The sequence below is a fragment of the Ascaphus truei genome, chromosome 15 (genome assembly GCF_040206685.1).
Source record: "Ascaphus truei isolate aAscTru1 chromosome 15, aAscTru1.hap1, whole genome shotgun sequence".
Taxonomy (NCBI): Eukaryota; Metazoa; Chordata; class Amphibia; order Anura; family Ascaphidae; genus Ascaphus; species Ascaphus truei.
Window position 1 is genome coordinate 43703925 of NC_134497.1, and position 19881 is coordinate 43723805.

The window sequence follows — 19881 nt, forward strand, 5'->3', positions numbered from 1 at the left end:
GCATTCATGATGAGTTTTATCAACCAATTGAAAGCTTAATATGCCCAATATAACAAAACCCTTTGGTGCCAGCAATGCATAAGAATGAACAAGATGCACATTTTCTTCAGTCCAATATAACTACCAATACTAGAGCCTATTAATAACCTAATTCTGTGATTATAATAATGCATGAAGGCACATGTCTCTACAAAAGCTCTCGCAAGTGTCGCCCCTCCACCCCAGTGGGGCCCATGTGTGGCCCCCAACTCCAGCGGGGGCCCAAGTGTAGCAACCCACCCTAGTGGGGGCCCATGTGCAAGCCCCTCATCCCATTGGGGGCCAGGTGTAGCCTCCCACTCCAGTGGGGGCCATGTGCAGCCCCCCCCAACTCCAGTGGGAAGCCTGTGAGTAGCCCCCACCCCAATAAATGTATTAAACACCCCAACAGCTATGGCATATACCCCACAGAGCTTACAATCATTTATACCTGTGTTACCGGGAGAGAATGGGACCCCCCCCGCAGGGTCACACAGAACCGCCCCTGTGATTAAGGCCGAGCAGCGCGTATAGCTTATGTTATAAAAGTAACTTTCGGGGGGGGGGGGGGGGGGTGAGCCACGTCCCGAGGCCCCCCCCCCCAACTATCAGTCACTTGTCTTATGAACGACATTTGCAATACACCTCAGGTGTGTGGTTACTGTAACATTGCACCTTTCCACACCCAGCAATCTCTTTTTAATGACACATGGGATAAAGATAATTAATAATTATATAAAACATTTCCTGACATTTGCTATGAACATCTGGCTTTGCTTGTCCTCATCACGTGACGTCCCTCTAAGCCACGCCCCCGGCAGGAACAGTCTCATGGTGTCTCTTCCCCTTTAACATTAACCCCTCTGCTGCTGGTTATTATTATTGCTGTGATTGGCTGCTGCTGGTCACGTGGTCGCTCTAGACCGGAGGCGCATGAGCAGCAGGAAGCAATCCCTTCTCAGCCGGGCAGAGAGGGGCAGAGAGGGGCAGAGAGGAGCAGCAGCAGCAGCAGCAGCAGCAGCAGCAGCAGCAGCAGCAGCAGCAGCAGCAGCAGCAGCAGCAGCAGCAGCAGCAGCAGCAGCAGCAGCAGCAGCAGCAGCAGCAGCAGCAGCAGCAGCAGCAGCAGCAGCAGCGTCTCCCACACATGCAGCAGCTGGGAGGGGCCGGGAGAGTCAGGCAGGATCCCCCCTCTGCGGTGAGTGTCCGCGCGCCGCCTGTATAGCTGCCCCGCCCCCTGAGTCTCTCCTGCGCTAACCAATGAGCGAGCCCCGCTGCTGCAGGGGAAGAACCCCACACATTGTAACTAAGGGAACCTCCTTTACCGGAGCGCGCCTCCTGTATCACGTGATCAGGGCCACTGCTGCTAACAACACGGGGATTGTGGGTAACAGGTGACGCAGCTTCGGACACGCCCCTTTATCCCCGGGCCTCCAGCTCCTAATAATGACAGATACAGTACAAGAGGTTAGATAACACACAGAGGGGGGGGGGGGGGAGGGGTCTGCTGCCAAATCCCGGTCTGGGGGGAGTTCCCTTAGATCAAAGTACTGGGGACACACATATATATACTGTATGTATATCACACCGTGAAGTAAATGGTACCTCAAAAAACCCCAGCAATGTGCTCCCAGCAATGTGCTCCCAGTAATGTGCTCCCAGTAATGGGGGCTGGTGATGCTCTGGAACAGAATAATATGATAACAACAAGAAATAAAAAAGTTGTCCCCTAAGGAGCCCTCGGAAAATCCAAAAAATAACAGTTTGTTAAACACAAGATAAAAACAAACACACCGGATCCCAAAATAACCGTTTATGAAACACTCCTCGCTATGCACCATCCCGACTCCACTCCTCGCTATGCACCATCCCGACTCCACTCCTCGCTATGTACCATCCTGACTCCACTCCTCGCTATGCACCATCCCGACTCCACTTCTCGCTATGCACCATCACGACTCCACTTCTCGCTATGCACCATCACGACTCCACTTCTCGCTATGCACCATCCGACTCCACTCCTCGCTATGCACCATCCGACTCCACTCCTCGCTATGCACCATCCGACTCCACTCCTCGCTATGCACCATCCGACTCCACTCCTCGCTATGCACCATCCCGACTCCACTCCTCGCTATGCATCATCCGACTCCACTTCTCGCTATGCACCATCCGACTCCACTCCTCGCTATGCACCATCCGACTCCACTTCTCGCTATGCATCATCCGACTCCACTCCTCGCTATGCATCATCCCGACTCCACTTCTCGCTATGCACCATCCCGACTCCACTTCTCGCTATGCACCATCCCGACTCCACTTCTCGCTATGCACCATCCCGACTCCACTTCTCGCTATGCATCATCCCGACTCCACTCCTCGCTATGCACCATCCCGACTCCACTTCTCGCTATGCACCATCCCGACTCCACTCCTCGCTATGCACCATCCCGACTCCACTTCTCGCTATGCATCATCCCGACTCCACTTCTCGCTATGCACCATCCGACTCCACTTCTCGCTATGCACCATCCGACTCCACTCCTCGCTATGCACCATCCGACTCCACTTCTCGCTATGCACCATCCCGACTCCACTTATACTATGCACCATCCCGACTCCACTTCTCGCTATGCACCATCCCGAGTCTTGCGTTCTGTTCAAGGATGTCTTCTCTCTACCCCCTTTGTACCTAAAGCCCTGTCCCGCCTTAAATCTTTCTCACTGGCTGCCCCACACCTCTGGAATGCTCTTCCCCTCAATACCAGAACTCCCTCCTACTGTCTCTGTACGTTCTCCCTACCTACCAATTATACTGTAAGCTCCTCGGGGCAGGGACTCCTCTTGCTTAATGTTACTTTTATGTCTGAAGCACTTATTCCATGACCTGTTATTTATATTATCTGTTAATTATTTGATTACAACATATATTACTACTGTGAAGCGCTATGTACATTAATGGCGCTATATAAATAAAAACATACAATACAATTCACAATACCCGACTAGCACCCTCTCTATCCACCTTCAAGACACATTTGCTTAAAGAAGCATATGAGTAGCACTGTGGCTAATAGTATACACGATACATAAAGCTTGGCCCCCTACAGACACACGTACCTGAATGCCCTCCTACTGTCTTAGTAAGTTCTCTCCACCAATTAGATTGTAAGCTCTTCGGAGCAGGGACTCCTCTTCTACAATGTTACTTTTATGGCTAAGGTCCCGCTGCCTCAGACCACGCGCCCGCACTGCAGACAGGCGGCGCGTGGAGAGCCACTTGACCGCGATATGCGGTCTGTAGGGAGCCAGGGGGGGTGGGGTGGTGTGGTAAAACTTTGCCAGGTCTGAGATGAGATCGTGGTGCCGTCCACCCCATCCACCCCCCCACCAACATACATACATACACACATACATACACACATACACACACACATACACACATACATACATACATACATACATACACACACACACACACACACACACACACACACACACTTTCCCCCCGCAGCTCCTTCCCTGCTCCCCTCTAAAGCCGCCTCCCATCCGTAGCTCCTTCCCTCCCCTCCTTCGCTCATTGGCTGACTGCCGCCCCACGTGACGCGTCAGAGCTGCAAATCACTTGGAGCTTGCAGCATCGGCCGGCTGACGTGTCACAGCACGCAGTCAGCCAAGTCGGAAGGAGCCAGCGGGGACCTCCACACTGGAGGAAAGGGGCTGGTGGTCCGCTGCCCGGCGCGCCGGCCGGACGCAGCGGGACAAAGCCTATGTCTGAAGCACTTATTTCCATGATCTGTTATTTATATGATTGTCATGTGTATTACTGCTGTGAAGCGCTATTTACATTAATGGCGCTATATAAATAAAGACATACATACTCCATCTGTGTGGGGAGCAGGGGGGGGACTCTGTGTGAGGGGGAGCAGGGGGGGGACTCTGTGTGAGGGGGAGCAGGGGGGGGACTCTGTGTGAGGGGGAGAAGGGGGGGGAGTCTGTGTGAGGGGGAGCAGGGGGACGACTCTGTGTGAGGGGGAGCAGGGGCGGGACTCTGTGTGAGGGGGAGCAGGGGGGGACTCTGTGTGAGGGGGAGCAGGGGGGGGACTCTGTGAGGGGGAGCAAGGGGGGGACTCTCTGTGAGGGGGAGCAGAGGGAGGACTCTGTGTGAGGGGGAGCAGGGGGAGGACTCTGTGAGAGGGAGCAGGGGGGGACTCTGAGGGGGAGCGGGGGGGGACTCTATGTGAGGGGGAGCGGGGGGGACTCTGTGTGAGGGGGAGCGGGGGGGGCTCTGTGTGAGGGGGAGCGGGGGAGGGCTGTGTGAGAGGGGGAGCGGGGGGGACTCTGTGTGAGGGGGAGCAGGGGGGGACTCTGTGTGAGGGGGAGCAGGGGGAGGACTCTGTGTGAGGGAAAGCGGGGGGGACTCTGAGGGGGAGCGGGGGGGGCTCTGTGTGAGGGGGAGCGGGGGAGTGCTGTGTGAGAGGGGGAGCGGGGGGGACTCTGTGAGGGGGAGCGGGGGGGACTCTGAGGGGGAGCGGGGAGGACTCTATGTGAGGGGGAGCGGGGTGGGGCTGTGTGAGAGGGAGCGGGGGAGGGCTGTGTGAGAGGGGGAGTAGGAGGGGCTCTGTGTGAGGGGGAGTAGGAGGGGCTCTGTGTGAGGGGGGGTAGGAAGGGCTCTGTGTGAGGGGGGTAGGAAGGGCTCTGTGTGAGGGGGAGCAGGGGGGGACTCTGTGAGAGGGAGCAGGGGGGGACTCTGAGGGGGAGCGGGGGGGGACTCTATGTGAGGGGGAGCGGGGGGGGACTCTGTGTGAGGGGGAGCGGGGGGGGCTCTGTGTGAGGGGGAGCGGGGGGGGCTCTGTGTGAGGGGGAGCGGGGGAGGGCTGTGTGAGAGGGGGAGCGGAGGGGACTCTGTGTGAGGGGGAGCAGGGGGGGACTCTGTGTGAGGGGGAGCAGGGGGAGGACTCTGTGTGAGGGAAAGCGGGGGGGACTCTGAGGGGGAGCGGGGGGGGCTCTGTGTGAGGGGGAGCGGGGGAGTACTGTGTGAGAGGGGGAGCGGGGGGGACTCTGTGAGGGGGAGCGGGGGGGACTCTGAGGGGGAGCGGGGAGGACTCTATGTGAGGGGGAGCGGGGTGGGGCTGTGTGAGAGGGAGCGGGGGAGGGCTGTGTGAGAGGGGGAGTAGGAGGGGCTCTGTGTGAGGGGGAGTAGGAGGGGCTCTGTGTGAGGGGGGGTAGGAAGGGCTCTGTGTGAGGGGGGGTAGGAAGGGCTCTGTGTGAGGGGGAGCAGGGGGGGACTCTGTGAGGGGGAGCAGGGGGGGGACTCTGTGTGAGGGGGAGCAGGGGGGGGACTCTGTGTGAGGGGGAGCAGGGGCGGGACTCTGTGTGAGGGGGAGCAGGGGGGGGACTCTGTGAGGGGGAGCAGGGGGGGGCTCTGTGAGGGGGAGCAAGGGGGGGACTCTGTGTGAGGGGGAGCAGAGGGAGGACTCTGTGTGAGGGGGAGCAGGGGGAGGACTCTGTGAGAGGGAGCAGGGGGGGACTCTGAGGGGGAGCGGGGGGGACTCTATGTGAGGGGGAGCGGGGGGGGACTCTGTGTGAGGGGGAGCGGGGGGGGCTCTGTGTGAGGGGGAGCGGGAGAGGGCTGTGTGAGAGGGGGAGCGGGGGGGACTCTGTGTGAGGGGGAGCAGGGGGGGACTCTGTGTGAGGGGGAGCAGGGGGAGGACTCTGTGTGAGGGAAAGCGGGGGGACTCTGAGGGGGAGCGGGGGGGGGCTCTGTGTGAGGGGGAGCGGGGGAGTGCTGTGTGAGAGGGGGAGCGGGGGGGACTCTGTGAGGGGGAGCGGGGGGGACTCTAAGGGGGAGCGGGGAGGACTCTATGTGAGGGGGAGCGGGGTGGGGCTGTGTGAGAGGGAGCGGGGGAGGGCTCTGTGTGAGGGGGAGTAGGAGGGGCTCTGTGTGAGGGGGAGTAGGAGGGGCTCTGTGTGAGGGGGAGTAGGAGGGGCTCTGTGTGAGGGGGAGTAGGAGGGGCTCTGTGTGAGGGGGGGTAGGAAGGGCTCTGTGTGAGGGGGGGTAGGAAGGGCTCTGTGTGAGGGGGAGTAGGAGGGGGTCTGTTTGAGGGGGAGTTGGGGGGGCTCTGTGTGAGGGAGTAGGAGGGGCTCTGTGTGAGGGGGAGTAGGAGGGGCTCTGTTTGTGGGGGATTAGGAGGGGTTCTGTGTGAGGGGGAGTAGGAGGGGCTCTGTGTGTGGGGGAGTAGGAGGGGCTCTGTGTGTGGGGGAGTAGGAGGGGCTCTGTGTGTGGGGGAGTAGGAGGGGCTCTGTGTGTGGGGGAGTAGGAGGGGCTCTGTGTGTGGGGGATTAAGGGGCTCTGTGTGAGGAGGAGTAGGAGAGGCTCTGTGTGTGGGGGATTAGGGGGCTCTGTGTGAGGAGGAGTAGGAGGGGCTCTGTGTGAGGGGGAGTAGGAGTGGCTCTGTGAGGGGGAGTAGGAGGGGCTCTGTGTGAGGGGGAGTAGGAGGGGCTCTGTGTGAGGGGGAGTAGGAGGGGCTCTGTGTGAGGGGGAGTAGGAGGGGCTCTGTGTGAGGAGGAGTAGGAGGGGCTCTGTGTGAGGGGGAGTAGGAGGGGCTCTGTGTGAGGGGGAGTAGGAGGGGCTCTGTGTGAGGAGGAGTAGGAGGGGGTCTGTGTGAGGGGGAGTAGGAGGGGCTCTGTGTGAGGGGGAGTTGGGGGGCTCTGTGTGAGGGGGAGTAGGGGGGCTCTGTGTGAGGGGGAGTAGGGGGGCTCTGTGTGAGGGGGAGTAAGGGGGGCTCTGTGTGAGGGGGAGTAGGGGGGCTCTGTGTGAGGGGGAGTAGGGGGGCTCTGTGTGAGGGGGAGTAAGGGGGGCTCTGTGTGAGGGGGAGTAGGGGGGCTCTGTGTGAGGGGGAGTAGGAGGGGCTCTGTGTGAGGGGGAGTAGGAGGGGTTCTGTGTGAGGAGGAGTAGGAGGGGCTCTGTGTGAGGGGGAGGAGGAGGGGCTCTGTGTGAGGGGGAGTAGGAGGGGCTCTGTGTGAGGGGGAGTTGGAGGGGCTCTGTGTGAGGGGGAGTAGGAGGGGCTCTGTGTGAGGGGGAGTAGGGGGGCTCTGTGTGAGGGGGAGTAGGGGGGCTCTGTGTGAGGGGGAGTAGGGGAGCTCTGTGTGAGGGGGAGTAGGGCGGCTCTGTGTGAGGGGGAGTAGGGGGGCTCTGTGTGAGGGGGAGTAGGAGGGGGTCTGTGTGAGGGGGAGTAGGAGGGGGTCTGTGTGAGGGGGAGTAGGGGGGCTCTGAGTGAGGGGGAGTAGGGGGGCTCTGTGTGAGGGGGAGTAGGGGGGCTCTGTGTGAGGGGGACTAGGAGGGGGTCTGTGAGGGGGAGTAGGAGGGGGTCTGTGTGAGGGAGTAGGAGGGGGACTGTGTGAGGGGGAGTAGGGGGGCTCTGTGTGAGGGGGAGTAGGAGGGGGAGTAGGAGGGGGTCTGTGTGAGGGGGAGTAGGAGGTTGTCTGTGTGAGGTGGAGTAGGGGGGCTCTGTGTGAGGGGGAGTAGGGGGGCTCTGTGTGGGGGAGTGAGGGGGAGTAGGGGGGCTCTGTGAGGGGGAGTAGGGGGGCTCTGTGTGAGGGGGAGTAAGGGGGGCTCTGTGTGAGGGGAAGTATGGGGGCTCTGTGTGAGGGGGAGTAAGGGGGGCTCTGTGTGAGGGGGAGTAAGGGGGGCTCTGTGTGAGTGGGAGTAAGGGGGCTCTGTGTGAGGGGGAGTAGGAGGGCTCTGTGTGAGGGGGAGTAGGGGGGGCTCTGTGAGGGGGAGTAGGGGGGCTCTGTGTGAGGGGGAGTAGTCGGGCTCTGTGAGGGGGAGTAGGGGGGCTCTGAGTGATAGTAGGAGGGGCTCTGTGTGAGGGGTAGTAGGAGGGGCTTTGTGTGAGGGAGCGGGGGTCTCTGTGTGAGGGAGCGGGGGGCTCTGTGAGGGAGCAGGGGGGCGCTCTGTGAGAGGAAGCAGGGGGGGCGCTCTGTGAGAGGGAGCAGGGGGGCTCTGTGTGAGGGGTAGTAGGAGGGGCTCTGTGTGAGGGGTAGTAGGAGGGGCTCTGTGTGAGGGGGAGTAAGGGGGGCTCTGTGTAAGGGGGAGTAGGGGGGCTCTGTGTGAGGGGGAGTAGGGGGTCTCTGTGAGGCGGAGTAGGGGGTCTCTGTGAGAGGGAGCGGGGGGGCGCTCTGTGAGAGGGAGCGGGGGGGCTGTGTGTGAGGGAGCGGGGGGGCTATGTGTGAGGGAGTGGGGGACACACTGTGGGGATCAGGGGGGGCTCAAGCCTTGAGAGACACCGAGAGAACAGGGGTGTGGGGATGGGGGTGTGGAAATGATGTTAACTAAATTTAGATCCAAAAACTATAAAAACTCTACCTTAGAACTGGGGCGTGCAAACTGTTAGCGCTGCCCCCCCCCCCCCCCGCCTAGTGCCCCTGGTACTCGCCGCCCCCCCCTTTACCTTCCTTTCCGGCGAGCGAGGGTCATGTGACATCACGCCATGACCCCGCAGCGCCATTTGACACTGCTTTTCCATGGCGACGGGTCATACAGCCGTCGGAAGCAAGGTAAGTTGAGTGTTGCAGAGGCCTCACGTGATCCCCCGGCATTAAATTAAATGCCTTGGGGAACAGCGCAAGGCCTCTGCAATCGCTCGCACAGCAGCAAAATCTCCCACCCCCCCAGATTGCGCACCGCTGCCTTAGAACAAGCCTATTCAAACATTTAAATAAATAGGCAGGAAAGAACTATTGGAATACAATTCTCATAAGACTAAAATCACAAAAGAAAGACAATAACATTAATATCCCATTTATCACTCAATACAATCCACTGGCCCCTGAAATCAAGAAAGTTATAAAGAAACATTAGCACTTCATCTTAAGAGGATGTCTGACTGGAAAGCCGCTCCCATAAGACCCTGCATGCGTTCGGCTGGATGGACTCCGGTGAGAAAAGGTCTACGTAGAACCTCCGTGCTCTGTCCCGGATCAAAGGGGAGCAATCAGGTGACATGTTTACGGTCTCCCCTCCCCGCACGTACGCCCCCGAGCTCTCTGATCTTCCAAGTCTCGGGAGAGTGCACTTTCCATGTACGCACTCTGCAGGAATTGGTCCCCTGACACAGACAGCCACTCCTCGAGATAGAGCACCTCCACCCTAAGGGCCTCGATCTCAGCATTGCGCTGTCTGCTAGCACCTTTGGCGTGCGCCTGACAAATGAGGCGCAGACGAACCTTGCCCACGTCCCACCACTGCTCTAATGTGACAAAGTCCGACCTGCAACCTCTCCAGCCCATCCAAAAGCCCTGGACCGACATTGCGAACCCCTTGTCCTCCAACAACGTATTGTTGAAGTGCCAATAGGCGGCCGAGGGCGCTGCTGGTTGTAGCACCATCATCACGGACGCACAATTGTGGTCCGAGAACGGTGCCAGCCAGCCTGGACTGGGCTCGCGACAGGCTGTGGTTGGATATATACAGCCTGTCGATCCGGAACCAGGACATCCGTTCACCCATATACACCCTAACATGGGTGAACTCAGTGGATGCCCGGTGATGTTGTTTTCGCCAGATGTCTACCAATGAGTTGCGGGCGATGGTCGACACAGAGTACGGATGTGGCAGGAGCATACACGTTCAATTTCTTGAACGTGCAGTACTCGTGCCGGACCCTGAAATGCAACAGACAGCCTGGAACAACAGCTTTGGCAAGCAGTGGCTCTGGCTGAAAGTGCTCCGAGATCAGGGTCACCAATCCACTAGATGACTAAGTGAGGTGGCTGAAGAAGACCCTGCCTTGCAACTCCAGATGCCAGCTGGCTTCGGCCTCTGCAGTGGTATGGGTTTCTTGCAGGAAACTCTTGCAGGTTTCTTGCAGGAATTCCCTCCCTTCTGTAAAAAGGAGAGTGCTTGGAACCTGCGAAACCCATCACTACAGCCATTTACATTAAGCGTACCGATGCTCAAAGCCATTGGTAGTCAGGAGTTTTTCTTGTGCTTCCCACAGGCGCTCAGGGTGCTGAATCATGGTTAAGGGTCCCGGAGTTTTTGGCCCTGTGGTTGGCCTTCATATATTCCATAAGAGAGTGGACAATGAGTGAGGCATCCTTCCACCTCTTGAGGGCCAACTGCACCTTCATGCTTCTCTTCCCATAGAGAGTACTTTCCAGGAACTCAGCTAGTTCCTGGGCAGGGATAACGGGGGTCAAGGAGTCCATCGACTCCGCGGTGCCAGAGGACTCCTTCTCACTGAGCCCCAACTCCCCGGGCTCCTCTTGGCTGATGATCTCAAAACTCCTGCCCTTCCCTGCGGGAGTTAATTACCTCAGCCTTAGGATGGGCTCCTTGTTTGGTGTTTTTACGGGGGGTCCATCGTACCCTCTACTTTTGACTCTAGGGTAGAATGTTCAGGGGCAGATGGTGGCGGTTGGGTTGAGGCAGTGTCCCCCTGAGTGACCTTGGGGGCCACAGAGGCATGCAGTGCCTTCACCGCCTCCTCCACCGCCACCTGGGCAGATGAGATGTCGCAGGGGCCTGCAGCAATCGTGGGAGGGTACTCCTCAGCGAGCAACCCTTGGCGGCTGAAATGCGTCCGAGTTTGTTTGTTGCTGTTTTTCATGTGCCAATAAACTTTTTGTACCCAGCAATTTGCAATTTCAGTCCCACTTATTTTTTCAAAGGCAGCTGCACCGCCATTCAAGAAACTTCAACCTCCCCGATTTGATTTGGAGCGCTTGCAAAAACACCCCCACTCATATCTGCCTCCCAAGCTCCATCCCCCACACCCCCAACCACTCCCTTAATCCCACCCCCAGAGACATTCATTGGGGTCAGTCCAAGTTCTTCCCCCTCCTCAGGTAACATGAGCTGGGGCATTGCCCCAGGTGTACCACCCGAAGGTGGAACAGCCGGAGGGGGATCCTGGTCGACCCCCGAGTCCCCGAAGACAGCTGCATCCGGTGTGGTAGATCCACCGAAACACAAGTCCCCTGGGACTACCTTCCAATTGATAGGGGTATTGGAAGGCACCCCAACGTCTATGTCTAGGGGTAGGGCCTCATGCTTTATAGCACTGTGGCCTCCCACCCCTGAATCGTTGGGTACCTCCCTTTCCCCTCTCACTTCCTCCAGATCCCATGAGCCTACAGCCTCACCCCCCTGGGAACCAGACCACCCTGTGCGGAACTGAAGCTATGTTCCACTTAGGAGTCTTTAGAGGGTGAACATAGTAAGGTTCACCCTTTTCGTCCTTAGCTACCCTCTTGTTGGTTTTAAACATCTTCCTGGGGATTGATTCCCCAGGAGAGGGTGCTGCTGTCTCCCCAGCAGGAGTTTCTCCCGCTGCCCCGCACCCTGTATGGTGCCTACATTGGGGGTAGGGTGTGCTTGGGGGAAGACAGCAACAACAGAGGGTGGCTGTAACAGGGTGGCCTTTTTCTTCTCCCTTTGCTCTTTAGGGAGAGGTCCGGAAGTCGCTGGCTGAGCAGGGGCAGCAACCTCTCCTGCGGCCGTAGTGGGGACCTGAGCCCTCGAGGGCCCCACTGTGGTGGGAACAGCGGCACACTGTGTTTTGGCAGAGGGAGAAGCGGGTGCAGGAACTGGGGTAGATCTTTTGTTCCCTTTGGGGAAGCTCCTGCGAGCGTGCTCCAGCTCCTTGCACAAATAGCACCTAACCTCCTCCGTGCCATAGTACACCGTGTACATGATGCCCTCGTAGGGCACCACAAAGGACCCGTCCACAGACTCGGTGTTCCCTGGCAGCAGCAGTTGCACCTGCTGCCTAAAGGAGAGCACGTGCCTCAGCACCCTATCCCTGCAGCCCAAAGGTATTTTAGTAATGGGAGACTTAATATCTCCCAGGGCTTGCAAGTGCGGATGCATGAGGCAGTCTGGGAGGAAGGGGGGCACATTAGAAAGTAGGATTCTAGTGGCCAACCCTTCAATGGGGATGTAGGTCCCCCCTACAACAATGCCCCTCTGCACCAGGGTGTGGGTGGCAGCCAGCGTACAGAGGAAGAATACGCCCTTCCCGTACATCTTGCTGACTGCCACCACTGCAGAGGGACCCACTAAATCCGCCACAGCCCTCACATAAGCCTCAATGCCCTGGCTAGGTGATATTGGGAACCTCACCCCATGCTTCCTGCGTAGGCAAGGTGTGGCCCTAGCGTTGTTGTTGCTGGGGTTAATGCCTGCAGCTGCCACCTGCGCCCTCGATGTAGCTGGGGCTGCAGGGGTTAAGCTACCAGCAGGAGCTGGGGGAGGTGCAGCCAGGGCACTGGATGTACCAGGCTGAGGGCTGTGGCCATGGTTGGTGCTCCTAGGAACCTTAGGTCTTGGGGTCCGGTGCCCGGGTGCAGCTCCTTTTGACCTAGTATCCCTACTCCCCTTAGGCATGATATTAAAAAGCCTCTATGTTAGGGGAGGAGGTAGTGCTTAGGGAGAGAGGTACAGAGTGGAGATGTACCTTTAAGAGCAAATTAACTACCTCTCTGCTAAGGGAGTAAAAAAGTCAGGTTTTTAATAGCTGCAGTTTTTCTATTTCCTCCCTTATTAATTCCTCTCTCCCTAGCAAGGAGCTGCACCTCAACTTTCTTTAAAAGCACAGAGCTCCCAAATCCAAATGAAAAACAAATCAACTTAAAGCTACAGTTCAGGCAATATCCTGCACAATTAGATTGTAAGCTCCTCGGGGCAGGGACTCCTCTTCCTTAATGTTATGTTTATGTCTAAAGCACTTATTCCCATGATCTGTTATTTATATTATCTGTTATTTATTCGATTACCACATGTATTACTACTGTGAAGCGCTACTGTATGTACATTAATGGCGCTATATAAATAAAGACATACATACATGTGTGGTTTTTTTTAATAAATCAGTTCTGTAGTAAGAAAAAATACTTTTAGCATTTTCTGTTTTAAAAAAAACAATTTTGAAAGACCAATTTTCTCGTATTCTATTTTTAAAAGCATGCTTGTTGCTATAGCAACCATTTACATTCCCCATATTTAAAGATGTCGCCAAACTTTACCGATCAATACACGGAGAACGAATTGACCGGCAGCTATGCAGTTCTTTAGGTAAGTAGAGATTGTCCACATGAAACTATTGAAGTTAAAAAAAAAACTAAAAAAAAGCCTGAACTGCAGCTTTAAAATAAAAGTGAATAAGAAAACCAACCAACCAGTGGTGGGGGAACTGATAGGGCCAGTGGTGGGGTGGAGAAGAGATGGGCAGTGGTGGGGGAGAGGGGCAGTTGTGGAAGAGGGGAGAGGGGTTGAAGCTGCAGTTACCAGCCCAGCCAAAGTATAGGTGTGCTAGGTTGAAATCACTGAAGCCTCTGGGTGAAAACAAAAAAAGTTTTTAAACACCAAAATAAACCCCAAACTCCCTATAAAACACAGTGTATTCCCCCACAGTTCCCACACAAAAATATATCAAGTGAAATAAACTTAGAAAACAATAAACCCGATTTCAAACCAAATGTTTGGGAGCTCAGTTCACACGCTGCCTGAGTATGGGGAGGAGGAGATCGCTCTGTGTGAAGGAGCAGGTGGGGGCTCTGTGTGAGGGAGCAGGGCGGGGGCTCTGTGTGAGGGAGCAGGGCGGGGGATCTGTGTGAGGGAGCAGGGGGGGGGGCTCTGTGTGAGGGAGCGGGGTGGGGGGCTCTGTGTGAGGGAGCGGGGGTGGCTCAGTGAGGGAGCGGGGGTGGCTCTGTGTGAGGGAGCGGGGGGACCTCTGTGTGAGGGAGTGGGGCGGGGGCTCTGTGAGGGAGCTGGGGGAGGGGCTCTGTGAGGGAGAAGGGGGGGCTATGTGTGAGTGAGCAGGGGGGGGCTATGTGTGAAGGAGCAGGGGGACTATGTGTGAGGGAGCAGGGGGGAGGGTGAGGGGGGGGATAAATGGGATATTAATATTATTGTCTTTCTTTTGTGATTTTAGTCTTATTGCATACCAGTATAACACTACAGCAGCATTTAATCGTGCATAGCTGCTCTTAATGCCATACACACAAGCTAGTACTTAAATGCTTGACACAAACACCAGACATATAGCAGCACCAAAAACAATCTCCACCAGTATTGTGAGTCGGATGACATACTGTATATATGTATCACATAGCGTGGAGGTAAGCAATAGTACAAAGTTCATACATGCTTCTCCTCCTTGCTTCTGGGGATATCTCTCCCAATCCTGGTCCTTGCCCTATTCCTTCATGCGCTTGTCCTCGCCTACCAATTGCAACATCTACTCCTTCTGGTGTCAACCCCTCCAACCTCATACCCATCCCCTGCCACCCTCCTTCCTCTCTCCCTTTCTCCTGTGCCCTTTGGAATGCTCGCTCCCTTTCTAACAAGTTCCTCTCTGTACATGACTTTTTTCTCTCTCACTCTCTGCTCCTATTTGCTATAACTGAGACCTGGCTCACTCAGTCTGACTCTGCTCTGGAAGCTGCCCTCTCCTATGGTGGCCTTTCCTTCTCCCACACTCCGCGCCCTGATGGCAGGGGTTGAGGCGTGGGGCTCCTGCTCTCCTCTCTCTGCCATTATCGTACCCTTCCTATTCCTCCATCTCTTGCTTTTCCCTCCTTTGAGGCTCACACTGTCCAGATCTCCTCTCCCTGTCCATGTGGCGGTCATCTATCGCCCACCTACCTCTACTCATCCCCCTTCTGCCTTTCTCTCTCACTTTGAATCCTGGCTCTCTTTCTTTCTCTCCTCAGACTCCCCTGTTCTTCTCCTTGGGGACTTCAATTGCCACATTGATGACCCCTCTCTCCCTTGGGCTTCCCACTTTCTTTCTCTAACCTCTTCTTTTTGCCTTCAACAGTGGACTGCAGCCAGCACCCACAAGGATGGCCACTACTTAGACCTGGTTTTCACTAAAAACTTCTCTCTCTCCGATTTCTCCATTTCCCCTTTTCCTCTCTCTAATCATCACTTCATCTCATTCTCTCTATCTCGCTTCTCCCCTTCTCCACCTCCATCTACCCCCCGGTTCTGCAGAAACCTGTGCTCTATTCACTTACCTGACTTTGAGTCCACTTTACGCTCCTCCCTCTCCTCTCTCAGCTCTGCTACAGACCCTGACAACCTGGTCAGGAACTACAACTCTGCCTTGTCCTCCTCTCTTGATCTACATGCCCCGCTTTCTCTCTGCCGCCCTCGCCCTTCTAACCCTAGACCCTGGCTAAATTCCCACACGTGCATGCTGCGTTCCTCCACTCGTTCCTCTGAACACCTCTGGAGGAAATCTCATACTCTCGCAGACTTCCTTCACTACAAATTTATGCTATCCTGTTTCAACTCTGCCCTCTCGCAAGCTAAACAAGCCTACTTTTCTTCACTAATCAACATGCACAAGTCTAACCCACGCCGACTGTTCTCTGTCTTTGATACTCTATTCAAACCACCCTCAGCTGCCTCTCCTTCCTCCATCTCCGCTCAGGACTTTGCTGACTATTTTAAGGAAAAGGTGGAATCAATACATCAGAACATCCCCTCTGTTTCTTCCTCGCATCCTACACCTCTTCCTAACTCTCCTCCTGCCTTCCTTGACTCTTTTTCCACTGTTTCAGAGGAGGATGTGTCACTGTTGATCGCCTCTTCTCCCTCTACCACTTGCCCTCTTGACCCCATTCCCTCCCATCTCGTAAAACCTCTTGCTCCTACTATAATCCCTACGCTCACACACATTTTTAACTCCTCCCTCTGCTATGGAACCTTTCCATCCTCCTTCAAACATGCAACAGTCATACCATTACTCAAAAACAGCAAGCTTGACCCTATCTGTCTTTCTAACTATCGACCTGTCTCCCTCCTGCCTTTTGCCTCTAAACTCCTTGAACGTCTTGTATTCTCTCGCTTGCTCCATTTTCTCAATACCTATTCTCTCCTAGAACCTCTACAATCTGGCTTCCGCACTGCTCACTCCACGGAAACAGCCCTCACTAAAATAACTGACGACCTCCATGTTGCCAAAGACAGAGGTCATTACACTCTGCTCATATTACTCGACCTCTCTGCAGCATTTGACACCGTGGACCACCCTCTTCTCCTTCACATTCTCCGTTCTCTTGGTATTTTGAACAAAGCTCTATCCTGGATCTCATCCTACCTCTCCCATCATACTTTCAGTGTCTCTTCTGCTAACACCTCCTCCTCTATTGATCTCTCTGTGGGGGTACCCCAGGGCTCTGTCCTGGGACCTCTTCTCTTTTCTCTGTACACACTCTCTCTAGGTGACCTAATAACATCTTTTGGGTTTAATTATCACCTCTATGCTGACGACACACAAATATACTTTTCAACACCCGATCTTGCACCTGCTGTACAAACCAAAGTTTCTGAATGTCTCTCTGCTATATCATCCTGGATGGCCCTCCACCGCCTTAAACTCAACATGGCTAAAACAGAGCTCCTCATACTTCCTCCCAAACCTGGCCCTACTACCTCCTCCCACATTACTGTTGGAACTACGATCATTCACACAGTAGCCCAAGCACGCTGCCTAGGGGTCACACTCGACTTCTCTCTCACATTTGCCCCTCACATTCAACACATTTCTAAAACCTGTTGCTTTTTCCTCCGCAATATAACAAAGATACGCCCTTTCCTCTGTTGCTCGACTGCTAAAACTCTGACTCAGGCCCTCATTCTCTCCCGTCTTGATTACTGTAACCTCCTGCTGTCCGGCCTTCCTGCCTCTCACCTATCTCCCCTACAATCTATCCTAAACGCTGCTGCCAGAATAACTCTACTCTTTCCTAGATCTGTCTCAGCATCTCCCCTCATGAAATCCCTCTCCTGGCTTCCGATCAAATCTCGCATCTCACACTCCATTCTTCTCCTCACTTTTAAAGCTTTACACTCTTCTGCCCCTCCTTACATCTCAGCCCTAATTTCTCGTTATGCACCATCCAGACTCTTGCGTTCTTCTCAAGGATGTCTTCTTTCTACCCCCTTTGTATCTAAAGCCCTCTCCCGCCTTAAACCCTTTTCACTGACTGCCCCACACCTCTGGAATGCCCTTCCCCTCAGTACCCGACTAGCACCCTCCCTATCCACCTTTAAGACCCACCTTAAGACACACTTGCTTAAAGAAGCATATGAGTAGCCCTGTGGATATTCTGAACACATGAGACATAAAGCTTGGCCCCCTTCAGACGCACTTACCAGAACTCCCTCCTACTGTCTCTGTACGTTCTCCCTACCTACCAATTAGACTGTAAGCTCCTCGGGGCAGGGACTCCTCTTCCTTAATGTTACTTTTATGTCTAAAGCACTTATTCCCATGCTCTGTTATTTATTTGATTACCACATGTATTACTACTGTGAAGCGCTATGTACATTAATGGCGCTATATAAATAAAGAGTGTGCAAACAGTAGAACACCGCGCATGCGCATAGCGTGTGCCGGCATAGACCAACCATGAGCGCGCATGCACACAGGCACGTTAGGGAGCTGCCTCGCATGCACAGAATACACAGGCATCAAGCGGCCTACTGCTCATGCGTGCTAGTAAGCAGGGGACACACAGCACATGCGCAGCACCCACAGACTGTGCATGGCCAGCCAGGGAGACACAGCATGCCCCTCCTTCGCTGTCATGGCAACTGGACGCCTAACAATAGCTGATGGTAACAGTCAGACAGCGGAGGGTAGCAAGGCAAAAAGGCTTTACCTCACATCAGGGAAATAAAGATCCAATCCCATTTACAGTGTCCCTGTGTACAACCCCAAAGTGGCAGGAAAAATACCATTAAAAACACAAAGAGGTGACATTATTATACATACAAGACAATAATCTCTAATAAGATACACTAAAGTGAACAGAAACTGTAAAAGACAGAACCCGAGACTAACAACATAAACAGACTAACATAAAACATAAAAGACTAACAAAGGGAAGAAACACTGAAATGGAACCAGCAAACAGCTTAAGTAATTCTGGATCCATATTTAAGACTTCCAGTTAATATGAAAAGATGACAAATATGGAGGTGTCAGGGCGCCGATCCACTACTGAAAATAAAAATGAACGCCTGTCAAGAAAGCACTTCAGATTAAGCTGCTTGTTAAGTCCACCTCCCTTACTGGTATGCAGATGGAATATCCAGTAAGCTTCACGTCTTAATAATGCAGTGTCCCTATGTAGGGCAGCCCTTCCCGGGGGAACTATTTCTATGCCCATTACTCTCATGGCTGCTATAGAACGCTTGTGTTGGACACAGTGTTGTACCAAGGTGGTCGGATCGGTACCTTTCTTGATGACACTTTTGTGTTCAATAAATCGTTGCTTGAGCATTCTTGCGGTCTTTCTGATATATAACAGGCCACAGGGGCACTTAATGAAGTAACCTACATGTGTGGTTCTGCATGTTATCCTGTGTCAGGTTTTATATCAGCACCTGTATGTGGATGACAGAATGTATCTCCAGTGCAAAGGCTATTACAAATGGAACAACTGCAACACCTATAATTTCCTGGTTTCCCATAGCTTAAAAAGAGGTCACCTTGTTTCAGCAACCCCACATTCTGTTTCAGTTTAGTTCCACCAGAAGAAAACTCACCGTAGTGGCACCCATGTCATCTTGACGGGGACTTTTTAATTACAGGTGTGTTTTTTTTGGCTCCCATTCCTTTCAAACTTTGGGTACATACAAGTGAGCCATTTGTTTCATAAATTTCTGTCCACCTCAAAAACTGTAGAGAAGACAAGTCACATTATTAACAACTTGTATCTTTTTTCAGCTCTTCCTTTATAAAATAGACATTACTTTGAGACTGAGGTGGGTGACAGAATGTATCTCGAGTGCAAAGGCTATTACAAATGAAACAAATGCAACACCTATAACCACTTACTGTCCCAATTTTAGGTTTCTTTAATTGTGTGAGAAACGAGGAAGAACAGAACCTTGTGGCGTTGCAGGACCCCAGGGAAATCTACTACAGAACCTGCACAGACCTCCCCCACACACAGGGCTCCTGGTCTGGTATGGAGATGAATATGGGAAAGCGCTTGGTATCAAGTGGGGATACGCTGTGGAAAAGTAACGCGCCAGCACAAGGTAATCAGGAATGTGTGTGTTGTGTGGTTTTTACATCTCTATTGTCTTATTACTGATGTTAAATTGCAAGTATTGATAGATTTGCATACACCATTACGGGTCAACAAGAACTTAATATCACTAAACCTGACTTGCGTCAAAGGGCCGGATACATCAAACTGCGGTAATCAAAAATGCCGTATTACTGCCCATATAACAGTGCCTTATTATTATTATCGTGCAATGAATCAGCGTTGCAGCGCCAAAAATAAAGCACTTTTTATCGGACCAGTTTAAAAGCATCGGAACTGATACAAAACAGTCATAATATCGCATTTTCAAGTAAAAACTGTCATACATCAAGTTCTGATATTTATCGGAACGGGATGAACGGCAGAAATACCACAAATATTTTATAACCTACTCCAGGCTGGCGTTAGCCCTGTCTTTCCTCTGTATATAATGGCCAATATACTGCCCGTTATATACATGGGCACGATAAGCTAAACCAACATGGAATAGATGATAAAATAGTTATTAAAGTATATTATAGTACATATTAACCCCTTAGTAGTCCATGGGTCAACTAGTCATCGGTTTCCATGACTAGCTGACCACAAAGGGGATAATATACACATTACACTACCTATTCCACCCCCCCCCCCCCCCCCTTTGTCACCTTAGTGGCTAGTAAAGCATGGTTAGTTCTTGGTTTGTCCCGCAGGCATAAACAAAACACTACGGCTCAGATACATCAAATTCTGTTAAAGTGGAGTGAATATCGCACCCGGGGAAATAATAAACTAACGGGTGTTATTACC

General features: G+C 53.8%; 1 protein-coding gene across 5 annotated transcripts in view; it reads left to right on the plus strand.

Moving 5' to 3' along the window:
- The first annotated feature begins 842 nt into the window (after positions 1 to 842).
- Positions 843 to 19881, plus strand: part of LOC142466881 (uncharacterized) — a 55748-nt gene continuing 36709 nt past the window's right edge. For 2 of the 5 annotated variants that reach the window (XR_012788265.1, XM_075572455.1), the window contains exon 1: positions 18981 to 19081. Coding sequence is in view for 2 of the 5 variants with exons in the window: in XM_075572452.1 (XP_075428567.1) it covers positions 952 to 1213; positions 18890 to 19081 (454 nt within the window). In the remaining 3 variants the exon portion in view is untranslated. Of the gene's footprint in view, positions 1214 to 18889; positions 19082 to 19881 lie in introns of those variants that run through there. The other 3 variants (XM_075572452.1, XM_075572453.1, XM_075572456.1) reach the window with 3 other exon arrangements.